The sequence below is a fragment of the Panulirus ornatus genome, chromosome 30 (assembly GCF_036320965.1).
Source record: "Panulirus ornatus isolate Po-2019 chromosome 30, ASM3632096v1, whole genome shotgun sequence".
In the NCBI taxonomy this organism is placed as follows: Eukaryota; Metazoa; Arthropoda; class Malacostraca; order Decapoda; family Palinuridae; genus Panulirus; species Panulirus ornatus.
The window spans coordinates 5,660,172-5,673,341 of NC_092253.1; the positions used below are offsets into that span (position 1 = coordinate 5,660,172).

At 40.4% G+C, this 13,170-nt stretch overlaps 1 protein-coding gene across 1 annotated transcript; it reads left to right on the forward strand.

Moving 5' to 3' along the window:
* The first annotated feature begins 4,346 nt into the window (after nucleotides 1-4,346).
* On the forward strand, nucleotides 4,347-6,426 carry LOC139758359 (uncharacterized). Its single transcript, XM_071679653.1, has 4 exons — nucleotides 4,347-4,999; nucleotides 5,331-5,505; nucleotides 5,757-5,859; nucleotides 6,155-6,426. The coding sequence occupies exons 1-4, from the start codon at nucleotides 4,727-4,729 to the stop codon at nucleotides 6,312-6,314; spliced, it is 711 nt and encodes a 236-aa protein (XP_071535754.1). The 5' UTR covers nucleotides 4,347-4,726; the 3' UTR covers nucleotides 6,315-6,426.
* Nucleotides 6,427-13,170: the final 6,744 nt, after the last annotated feature.

The window sequence follows — 13,170 nt, forward strand, 5'->3', positions numbered from 1 at the left end:
GCGTGCTGAGGTCCGCTTGAGTCCAGGATGCAGTACCGAAAGAGGATGATGATCTTGGAGAGAGAGAGAGAGCAACGCATCTCCTCATTTACAAAAGAAGTAAAGCAGTAGTAAACCTAAGAGTAAAGGAGATATGGAATACTAACCTGCAAGTTTTAAGGAAATATCATTATGCTTTTAACACCTACTAATGCTGTAATTGAATTCCAAGTATTTAGTGTTTTGGATTATGGTAAAGACTTAAAAGCAGATGCTTTTTATCACAGAGACAAAATCAAAACAAAGCTGACATCATGGTATCAACCCACGTCTCTGGGATGATAAACTTTCAAATGTCTATATACTTTGATGTATGTGGTCCGTGTCTACTTGCTGTTTGATCACTCAACCTTCGACAGCCACAAAATCCAACAACCTTAGAATTCAACCGTGTAACATTACTGATTGGCTTGAGTGGATCCGGAGGGGGAGTTACCTCAGTGGCTACGACCTTAAGTATCTCAGTGGCTACCGCTTCAGTTGTTTCAGTGGCTACTACTACAGTTATCTCAGTGGCTACTACTTCCAGGGGTCTTGTGACTACCCTCTTCTCCAGTCTCAACTGATCAAACACTGGAGTGTAAGTCTGGCCTTTGTTACTACTTAACCTCTGTTGGTGACAATGATTGATTGTGTCTTTCCGTCTTTGGATTCGTTCGATCCAAAACTCCCCTTGAACTCCGATAATATCAGTGGTCTTTCCTTTCTTAGGCTACAAGCATTCACATTCCACAAATTCCACTGGCAATTAAACGCACTAACCAAATAAGATTGAGCCTTCACTTCAGAAACTAGATGACTGTTCATCCGTTCAAACAAACACGTCCCCTTTGAGAAGCCTGACAATCATATCCCAACCTGTTGTCTGTATTGACGGGCGTCCTCAGGCCAGACAGGCGTGAGAACGCTTAAGGGCTCAGTCTGGCAGCGCTCAGCAACTTTCACAAGCATGGCTTCATACGGTGCGTCGTTGCCTTGCTGCCACAAGAAACCCATTATCAGTGAACGTCGCTGCGCTCTGATTTTCATCCCCATTATATGTTTTACCAACCCCCTCCAGCTGCCTTTGTCTTGAAGGTTCTCACTCTGTGTTTGTGTGTGTGTGTGTGTGGAATGATGTTGATGATGCTGGCTGCATCCGACACACTCCGGTAGTAACCAAAACTAGATCCTTGCTGGCCAGCGCCCACGTTTCCTCTTTTTAAGATCTGTGAAGATTCAGTCCGGTGACGCTGGGACTCGTAATGATACCTGAATATCTTGTATATGAAGTCCAAAACACATTTGCTGTATGTTACGGTGTCTTTGGGATCATTACGGACGATACATTCATCTATGCTGTTTGTGAACTATCTCGTAAGGGCAACGAGGGCAAGAAGTACATGAAAAGAATACAGAAGACTCAAATCAGTTCTTTCACTTTTCTTAAGTACTCTCTCTCTCTCTCTCTCTCTCTCTCTCTCTCTCTCTCTCTCTCTCTCTCTCTCTCTCTCTCTCTCTCAAGCAGACCCAAGCAGACCCAAGCGGGTAGCTTCGACATCTCTCTTGTCTCACTTGTATTTACATGAGCCATTCCCACTTTTCCCCCCCCACTCCCACCCTGTCGTCACAGTATGTCTCATACACTCACCGTGAATTACGTGGCAATAACTCTTTGCAAGTCACTCTGGATTGAACCTCCCGAGAGAATTCTTTACGACGTCACGATGATGAAAAAAAAAAAAGCGAATCAAAAAGAGACATGAACAATCATACTCTCTCTGATCGGCTGGGGATGCAAACACATCCTCGCGGACGAGATGATTGAAATTGTCACGCACTGGATCACTCGCGCCACGCAGCCACCTATAACACCTGGGGTAGCCTGGTCCTCCGTCTCTCCATCGGACACTTCCGTGCCCCGCCAGGAACGCTGACTCACTCCGCCAATTTCTCGACTGTGTTGCTGTCAACGTGAGTGAGTCTTCTTCCTGCTTACGGTTCAACTTCTCATACTTTCTTCTCTTCTCAACTCACGTCCCTCAGGGCACCTTGTGTGTGTCATTCTGCCTGTTCTACAGGTGTATGTATGAGATGTGGAGTAAATATCTATCTGGCAGGAAGGAAAAAGAGAAAAATAAAAGGTAATATATCTACTGTACTCGGTCATGTCACAGACGCTAAACATTGCGTCAACCCGTTTCTCAATCGTGCAAGAGAAAATATTTGGTTTGCGTTAGAATTCGTAAGTTTTAAGCTTTTAAACAATTTTTTTTCTTCTGTGTGTGTGTGTGAGGATGGAGTTACGGCATCCTTCAACATTTACAAGATTCTTCACACGTGAAAAAGAGAAAACGGGTGAAATAGAAAAAAAAGAATACAAAGTGGGATTATGTTTCTTTTCTTTCTGTGAAAAAAAGAGATTTCGTATAAGGAAAGAGGATTTTAATGATCGTTTTTCTAAGGTTGGATGATATTTACACTGGGGTAGTCACAACAAAATCTGATGAAAGGAATCTAACGCACTGTAAAAATCAACAGACACAGGATAGTTGCACAAATAATGAAGGGAAAGTTGCTTAAACATAGTAATTTCATCATATTTTTATGATGGTAAATTACTTAATGTTCTCAGCGAGATAATTATATGCATAGGAAAAGTACCCTAATTGCTTATGAACGTATGTGACTAGCGACATTCTATGGTTACTTAAGATGTGGTCATCTTACCTGTAAGGATGATTGAAATGCATATATCATCACACGAGCTTTCTCTAGCGAAATAGTTTCTGAAGAGGATCAACTGACAAGTTTACAGATCAAATCCTATACAAAAAAAAATTGCAAAAGCATTCCTCATAATTAAGCTTATAATTGCACGTCATTTTCAAATGAATAAATAAATATATATATATATATATATATATATATATATATATATATATATATATATATATATATATATATATATATATATATATATATATATATATATATAAGGACTAGATGGAAACCTCCCTATTTCTATAGGAACTCAAGAATCCCATCCAACATTGTTTACATTGTTTACCTAAACCCTCAGAAAGTCGTTGATTGGATACCTCATAGAAGATGGTTATTAAAAGCCAAGTCTCACGGCAGTGGTAATGACTTATGCGAATGGATTCGTGACAGGTTTGCGGAGAGAAAAGAACTGGTTGTATTAGAAAGTAAAATGCCCATCCAGTTGGGAGAAGCAAGTGGGGGGCCACGGTGATTAATCGTTTCCTTCCCATTCTCTTCATAATCGATCACATTGATCTAGAGAAAGGATCAACGGCAAAAATATCCAAGTTGGCCACTAATACGAAAGTAGGATGAAAGGCTACTTAAGAAGACGACCGCAAACCCTTATCAAATGGTACTGAAAAGTTGTCTCATTTATCAGACACTCGGTGAATTGATCCTAATGTTGGAGAAAAAAAACTGCAAAGTTATACGCATCAAGAATACGACCCACACATATGAACACAAAGAGTTTTAGATAAACCCTATCACAGTTGGCCGAAGACTTGAATTGGCTTTCAGAAACAACCTCTAATATGAATAACAACGCTGAAATGAGTGTAACGAAACATACAAGATGTTGGGACTTATAATCACGATATGTCATATAGGAACACAAGAAACATGACGTATTTTTTACGTTCGCTATCTACGTCACATCTTGAATATGAGGTATTGTTTTCGTCAACATATTGTATAAAAGAAATGGCTCTCACTTTAATACTAAGGTTGTGAACTTAGTCTGAAGAAACAGAAAACTGAATCTACATTCTATCAAAAATTCGATGACGAAGGGATGATCTTCTATACGTTTGAAATATATTAAGGAAAACTGACAGAATCAAAAGATGAAGATGTATTCCAACTGAAGAGGTAACTAGGTAGCTCAACTGAACGCAATGGAAATTAAGGGAAAGTATTCAGTAATGAAATAGGAAGTTATTTTGCTATCAAACTAAACGTTGAAATGAATTACCCTACTTTGTAGTTAATGAAAGCGTAGTTGAAACATCGAAAACAGGACCAGATATATATTTTGAATAAGGAATATCTTTCATATATATATATATATATATATATATATATATATATATATATATATATATATATATATATATATATGTGAACGTGACTTGAAGGCTGAGGGAACGCCCGTAAAGTGACAGTAGTGAGGTGGGCTATATAAATCGCACCAGACCTGGAGGTAGCCACATTCACTCTCCAGACACGGTGAGTGATGCAGTGTGGTGATCTCTTCGGTGACTACTAGTGTGGCTGGGTGGTTGAAAACATGGGAGGATGAGCCAGCAGAGTCTGGTGCATAGCCGGCCGCTGGGTTGGAGGGGGGTGGGCTGGCTGGCTTGGGTGGGTGGTAGTGGTGTAGACGCAGTGTGGGCGCAGAGAAGTGTTTGTGTACAGCAAGTGTCTCTCGAGATGAATAGAGCGAAGGGGGAAAGTTTCTTTCTCCTTTTTTTTTTTTCTCTTTCTCTCGGATGCCATTTGCAAATGATGGAATGTCATGAACAGTAGCGGAGTGTGCCGTTACCACTGGCCATGCATTCCAAAACTAACGCATTGTTGCAGATGAAGGCGGTTTTGATCCTGCTGGTGGCTGGCGTTGCCACCGTCCATAGCGAGCCTGGGTACCGCGGCGGCGGAGGCTATGGTGGCGGCGGGTATGGTGGCGGCGGTGGCGGTGGAGGCCTATGGTGGCGGTGGCGGTGGAGGCTATGGTGGCGGCGGCGGTGGCGGTGGAGGCTATGGTGGCGGCGGCGGAGGCTACGGCGGTGGTGGCGGCAGAGGCGGTGGCGGTGGCGGTTATGGTGGCGGTGGAGGAGGCTATGGCGGTGGTGGCGGCAGAGGCGGCGGTGGTGGTGGTGGCGGCAGAGGCTACGGAGGCGGCGGTGGTGTTGGCGGTGGTGGAGGCTACGTAGCGGTGAGTTCTGTCATCAGCTCTACCTTTTTTATATTTCATTCATTTCGATCATCACATGTATACGACCCGTATATCATAAAGTATATTGAGAAGAGCGATTTATCATCTTTTTTTCTTTTTGAATACATCCTAAGGTTAGTTAGTTGTTCCTTTGTGCAAAGTGATATAGACGAACTGCGTAGTGTACACAGACGTTGATTCAGTTTTCGTCTCCAGCAAACTTTAGTATGATATCAACCCATGTTGTTCGTGTCGATAATCTCAGTTGTGGGTCGGTTCTCATATGTCTCAATACTCATTCCTGAACACCCCGGTCTCGTCACTGGCCTAGGTGGACCTGAGCACGGGCTACAGCGACTACCACTTCTCATGGCGTCACGACGGAGGCCAGAAATACCCCTGGCAGAAGGCTAACTACTACTGCTCCAGCCTTGGCTACGGCTGGCAGGGCGTCAGCATCGAGACCCGCAAGGAAGACAAACTCATCTCCGACATCATCTACGGCGGTCAGTACCATAATGCTTGGCTTAGATCATAAGGAAACGCTTCTCCTGAAGAGAGATTTTTATCACAGAGTATTATTACAACCTTAGTACCAAATACTTTACCAAAAATATGATGATTTATAATCTTTTAACATTTTCCATTTGTATTGTTGTCTCGTACTCTGGGTTGAGTACCATCCATCAGCTGGTAGCTGTTGAATCCAACTACTTTAGCTTACATGATTTACTGGTGAACAATGACTGTCTTCCAGACAAACTGAAGTACATCTGGACAGGAGGTTACCGAAGGGGCTACAACTTCCAGTGGCCCTCTGGCTACCCCTTCTATGGCCTCAACTGGTCCTACACCGGCGGGTAAGTCTGGCGTTTGTCAACCAACCGCTCTCTCTGTTAGTGACACTGACTGACCAGGCTTTATGGCTGGTGTCATTCCGTCTCAGTTCTTCCATAAGCTGTTAACTGAGGTATGATTATATCTGTTGCCTTCACTTATCATACAATAATCTCATGTTACTAGCTATCATAAGCAATGAAGATACAAGCATGGGCAATCCGTGAGATAATCTATAAACCACTCTTGTCCTGAATTGTTCTTTTCTTCGAACAACTGATTTCCTTTAGTAATCTAAACAATCTGTTTGTCTTCCAGTGACGGGCGACCCCAGCCAGACAACCGTGAGGACGGCAAGGAGTTCTGTCTGGCAGTGCTCAACAACTTCTACGACGACGGCATCAAATGGCACGACGTTGCCTGCCACCACGAGAAGCCCATCATCTGTGAACGACGCCGGGGTAAACACTACGGCTGAGGCGCTTCTACGCTTCTCTGGACTTCCTCAGCCCTGAGAACATCTAAGGAAAAAAAGAGAATGAAGCCTATTAACCAATGATACTAAAGTTCACCATGTTACATCTTTAACACAATAAATATATTTTTTAATGTCCTGGTTTTCTTGAATTTCTTGTGGGGTAAGGTATTTCAATGATGAAGGTTGTGAGTAGGTTGTGAAAGTTTATCTGGTTATGCAGTGTAGTTTACAGCAGGTATCGCATCATGTGAATTCTTGTGATAAACATTGAAGTATGTCCACCAGTTCTGCTTAAAAGAATGCTTCTCTGGACTTATGAGATTGGAGGGTGTTTTTCCCCCACACTTTGTGTTCTCCCTCTCTCTCTCTCTCTCTCTCTCTCTCTCTCTCTCTCTCTCTCTCTCTCTCTCTCTCTCTCTCTCTCTCTCTCTCTCATAAAGGCTGGCTGTATCTTAAATCATCTTTTTCTTCCAAAATATAACCTTTCGGGTAAATAACAACCCAAGATGACCAATCCGTGAAAATAGAAAGTTATGTTTGAAATGTTCATTACAGAACATGATCAGTTTTTGAGTGAAATATATATCATAATTAGATCTATAAGAAACATCTATGATGTTAATCGTGTGACACAACTATCTATCTGGGCTAATTTCCAAATTTGCCCTATAGTCATAGTTTCCACTTCATATTATCCCTGTGAATTGCTCAGCAATGATACTAATCTATTCTTTATTTCGACCGATACGACATGAGCAAAACATGCCCCAGTATAAACACATCCCAAAAGCTAAAGAAAGAAAAGTACGAAATAAAGCGTAGGAATTCATCATGGTTCTTAATACGCCATATGGAAAGGACTGTCACCATTTTCATGTCCTCACGTTAAAAAAAATCTAAAGAGGTGAGAGAGAATTCATGCGTTCTCTGATCAACTGACAAATCCTACACACCATCTCGCACGTGAGGAGTGAAATCTAAAGACTCATGCAACTCACCTTACATTTTCCTGTTTTCTCCTCTCTGAGTCCGATACGCCCGTGTCCCTGGAGATGCTTGCTTCCTCACGTTACCACAAACTCATATCTGCCGCTGTATACGTGAGTTATTCTCCTCACACTTGTATCGTATGGTTATATCGCTTCGTCTGTGGTATTAGTCATCACAAGGGTGGACAGATTGGCCGCCGATGTTACCGAGGCCAAGAAACGCAACTTAAATATTAGCTCGCACTACTGACACAATTGTAACATTGCCACATTGGAAGATCTTTCGCCGTTACCATGAATTTGCATATCACTATCACCAACTACAGTTTTTCTGTGCTATAAAGTTGCAGTCCTGAGAAACTCAAGAAAACTTCTCAGCTCAATGGTGAAGGAAGAACTCCCACGCCGCCCCCAGCAGATGAAAGTGTAATATCGGTTTTGTGGTGTTCGTGCAACAAACCACAAATGTAATTTCTGTCATAAAATTGATATTTGCTTCTCTCTCAAAATACTTTTTAACCACCACCAGTACTTTTTTTTTCAATATATATATATATATATATATATATATATATATATATATATATATATATATATATATATATATATATATATATATGTATATATATATATATATATATATATCTGGAAACTCAAATGAAAAATATCTGGAATCGTATACAACTACCTTTAAGCTAACAATAATGACGCTACTCCACATCTGTATTTAATGTTCAATTAAGAAATGATAATGGAGCAATTTCAACCTACATGCAACAATGGTGGTGCTGATGTTACCACAGAGACTATGAACCAACGAACGTTGGTCTTTAGATCATATACTCACAAAACCTGAAAAGAATGGAAAGCTTTCACGCATACAAACAGGTATACATGAATGAATCCACGTGCACTAATCACAACATAAAACAAATCCGAAGAGTTGATTCATTCAGAATCCCTCTTCAAATGCACGTTCATTTGATCTAATCCCATTCGTTATGGGTAACTAAAAAGAAGAGTATCAGCCTGAGCTCTGATGCCATTCGTCGTTTTGTCGCAGTAGGCGTCTCATGTACACATCGGAGCGCCAATTGCTACCCAGCGACATACAAGGGAAAGTATCCGATTCCCTGGCAAGCTATTCAGTCCGCGGGTGCTGAACACCTACTTCCATTGGCGCAGTCGTGATTCTATCGTCTTAAAAGAGACGCTGAGGCGTATGATCATACCTTACAGAAAGCATTGACGGTGTCTATAGCCTGTTCAAATGATGTATTCGTCCAGATGTCTTTCGGAGAAACTGGGATGTTCGTGAACTGCTGAATGAGGCAGTAAAGTAGGTAAGTAAATCATGCTGCAGTTTGTAGGACAACCCCGTCACATAGTACGGCTATCCTACCCACCGAAATATAGAGAGAATAACTGTAATATGGGATGTTATCATCCTTACAAAGTCACTCTAAAGGCTCATCGAGTGAGGCAGCTATAGTAATGGCCAATGTGAGCTCGCACAAATTGAGGTAAAACGGTTGTGTTGCAATTCCTTCTCACTTTCAGGATTTAAGTCTCCAGAGATATTTGCTGGCTCGCGAAAGTTGCATATTTGTCGCAGGACAGACTCTAGCACAATATATATATATATATATATATATATATATATATATATATATATATATATATATATATACACCCAGCCTCTCTATCATTAAGAGTGTGATACACGCTTTCTTTCTGAGATAATGGAAACCACATTCCTCTGCCAGACCTTTGGAAGTTCTCACGTGTGACACCCCGAAGGACACGATCGACCCTAACCACAAGCGTACTTCCACAGAACAGGCGCGACATTCCTCTACCTCATCAACACAACACAGGTAACAATACTGTGATACACCAATCTGTACAGACTAAGCACTGAGTACTTGGTCTGTAAAGATTGGTGTTGGATAGTGGGAATCAAGTGTGATATTGGGATTTAAACAACTTTGTTACACTTTGTTAAGTACTGGCACCTGATGAGGTGGGTTGTCTCCACGAACCATATCGTGCCCCATGTATAGAAAAATTACGTTAAATAGAATTGTATGAACTACTGAAGTGCGATTTCACCTTCATACCATCATCATGGACTAGTGTGATCATCATAGCTATCTATCTATTTATCTATCTATCTATCTGTATATATATATATATATATATATATATATATATATATATATATATATATATATATATATATATATATATATATATATATATGAATACATAAGGCTAGGACATGGCATACATGTCTGTGTAAGATTATGACGAAGTGCAAAACGAGCGTATTACTATTCCCGTAGTAGAAATATCAATCACCAACTATACGCTGAGAGGAGGTGCCATGTTCTGTCGAGACTCACAAGAGAGACGTTCCAGACCCGAGTATATACGGTAAGGTCGCAACCATCACCGCTAAAGGTCTAGCCAGCGTCTTGTTCCAGATTTATGTACTCAACCAAAGCGTAGGATTGAGTCACCATCCCCAACGCCGGAGGTTCGACGGACGAACTTGTCCTCGACTGATTCGACTGGGCTTCGAGTGTTGTTCGGATCCCCCCCCCCCTCCCCCCGGGTAAACCTCGACATCAAAACCACCAGTGAGGGAAGAGAGGAGGATATATATTTAAGTCGTCCGACTCAAACTAAAAAAATTCTCCTATAGTCACGCACTTCTAGAACAAAAGAAGAAGAGTTCGACACCATCCGAGGAACTCTCAACACCAAATCCGACATATTACCAGATGACCACAACTTTAGACCTACCTCCCCTCCTACTTCACCTCTAACCCCAGAACGACACACATCCCTGCGGCTACCACGCCAAATCCAAAGGTCCTGACCGATATAGAGTCGTGTCTCCTCGTGCAGTGTAAAACTTAGCGTAGAACCGTTTTATATAAAGGAGGTCATTAATGGCTTTGTTCATTGTAGGAGTTAGCACACACTGGACTGATTTTCCGCTATCACTGGGATCCAACGGATGCAGATGGTTCCATACCTACTCAGAGCCTTCATTGTGAACGTAGCCTTCAGAAATTACAATACCATTAGGAATATTCTAATATAAAACACGCCAAAAAAATCTGTGGGCTGTGTTTATAGAATACCATGTAAATGTTGTAATATGATTTATATTGGGAAGACTGGTTAAGATCTGTGTGTTATGATAAGCAACATTAGCATTTTATAAAAACAGAACAAGATTCTAATTCCTTGTGTATTCATGTTCTACTTACTGGATTAGAGCTACGTTTAGTTATAACCTGTAACTTCTTGATCAAGAGAATCATCATTGAATATTCTCTTATCAAATACATAAAGAACTGTGACATGAATATTAGCGAAGGTTTATATAAACTGGAGTTTTGCTTTGCCGGGGGCAAAAATTGTAAACTACCTCATGAAATTTGCATCCCTGGGAACAGGGGAGGAAAAATATTTCCCAAGTATTCCTTGCGTGTCGTAGAAGGCAACTGAAAGGATAGAAAGCAGGGGGCTGGAAATCCTCCCCTCTCGTTTTTGATTTTCCCAAAGAAGGAACAGAGAAGGGGGCCAGGTGAGAATATTCCCTCAAAGGCTCAGTCCTCTCATCTTAAAGCTACCTAACTAACGCGGGAAATGGCGAATGATATATATACATACATATATATTTATTATACATGACAGCTAGAGATTGAGTGTGAACGAATGTGACCTTTGTTGTCTTTTCCTAGGGCTACCTCACTCGCATGCGGGGGGAGAGGAGTGTCATTTCATGTGTGGCGAGGTGGCAAGTATGAATTGTGTATATGTGTATTTATGTATATGCCTGTGTATGTATATATATGTATACGTTGAAATGTATAGGTATGTATACGTGCGTGTGTGGACGTGTATGTGTATACATGTGTATGTGGGTGGGTTGGGGCCATTCTTTTGTCTGTTTCCTTGCGCTACCTCGCTAACGCGGGAGAAAGCGACATAGTATAATAAAATATATATATATATATATATATATATATATATATATATATATATATATATGTGTGTGTGTGTGTGTGTGTGACCAAAACAAAACACAATATTCAGGATGGGGACGAACCAATGAATTGTAAAGAGCAAGGATGATTTCCCTGACCTTATATTCGAAGGCCTTACCTATGAATCCATGAATCCAAGACACTGCTTCTATCCGTTGCTTATTTGGTTTTAGGTCACCAGAGCTTATTACATCCAAGTTGGGTTTTTTTCCCTAATTTTCCTTTGCGGTTCAGCAGTATTCTTACTGTAGCTTGTATTTTCGCTATTGCCACTGATAAGTAAGACTTTGCACTTATCGATATTAAGATTCATTTGCCACCCATAAGCTCAGTCAATCAATTTGCCTATGTTAGTTTGAAGATAGAGACGTTCAAGTCCACTTGCATATTTATTGCCCAGCTTTATATCCTCAGCAGGTATTTATATCCTGCCATGCATCCATTATCAATATCACTGATATATATATATATATATATATATATATATATATATATATAATGAATACTTTACGTCAAAGCTCTAAAACTCACTATATCACTATATGACGTAAAGTATTCATTATATATATATATATATATATATATATATATATATATATATATATATATATATATATATATATATATATATATATATATATATATAATGAATACTTTACGTCAAAGCTCTAAAACTCACTATATCAGAAAAAGAAAAATATGTGCGATAGAACTGAAAATCTACTCATTCCAGTGGTTACGTGGTCTATTCATTCAAGAGAACAATGAGTGGGATGTTGTCTGCTGGTTTTTGTGACCCATCCTCAACGAGTCAATGTAAAGTGCATATCACTGCTATCTGTAGCGACTCCATTTGTTATTGAAATAACCCAGACTGCCCCCCTGATTAATGAGGCACATCGCTTGTTCTACAGGCATGGCTGAAAAGATTATTATCATTTTTCAAGACTTTTCAGTGGCGAGCAGTTTTGATATATTTGTATAGTACATACATATAAATCTCTTATCGACTTATATATATTAACGAGTTTATATGGATATTTTAGGTCTGAGATGCTATTAACATTTTGTTGCCTGATATCAAGAGAAATCAAGTTCTCTCGTAGCTTTGAGCTTTGTGGCTGCTTAACTAGACATTCAGAGTATCAAAATAATCTTCAAGATTTCCAGCGCGCAGTTGTTAAATTCGAGACAGGATGTGCTCGGGTGTGGCTTTCGCGAGCTCTGTATTTATAATGTAGATTGCGACTTGCAGAGGGAAAATAGCCGGTGACCTTTCTCATGTAGGTTTAGTATACATGGGGAATCAACTTCACGTGCTGGTTATTTTGCCTGCGGCCGGTCAAGGATTTATTGTGGCTATTATGCCGGAGGCCAGTGGTGTAATTTCCGTATGAAGTCTCGGTAGGTCAACGGTGCGACAGTAAGAATGAGGTTGGGGGGCAGTGGTTTGAGGTCTTAAAGAAAGGAATAACTTGCCATACATGCTTTTCGTTCATTTTGAACACGTCCTTGCATACGTTACATTTAAGTTCCGTTCGGTTCAATACTTAATAGGCTGTATAGCCCTTCTTTTACAGAAATCGGGAACATAGGAAAAGGACTAATAAGAATGATTTTCAATCTTCTCAGTCGAAGAAAGTCTTATATTTCTTTTTCGCTTGGCACTGACTGACTGAGTGACAATAGCATAGAAATGATGATGTGTTTAACCTTCATGACGTGAAATAAGAAATCTTCATCACCTTCAGCAAAACTCGTCAGTTCCTGTGACAAATAACACCAACGCTAGTCAACAGTTTA

What these genes read in the sequence shown, in the direction of transcription:
- LOC139758359 (XM_071679653.1), top strand. Translation starts at nt 4,727, where the DNA reads ATGGTGGCGGCGGGTATGGTGGCGGCGGTGGCGGTGGAGGCCTATGGT. An exon ending in GTGGTGGAGGCTACGTAGCG is followed by an intron (nt 5,000 to 5,330) that starts GTGAGTTCTGTC and finishes TCACTGGCCTAG; the next exon opens with GTGGACCTGAGCACGGGCTA. An exon ending in CTCCGACATCATCTACGGCG is followed by an intron (nt 5,506 to 5,756) that starts GTCAGTACCATA and finishes ACTGTCTTCCAG; the next exon opens with ACAAACTGAAGTACATCTGG.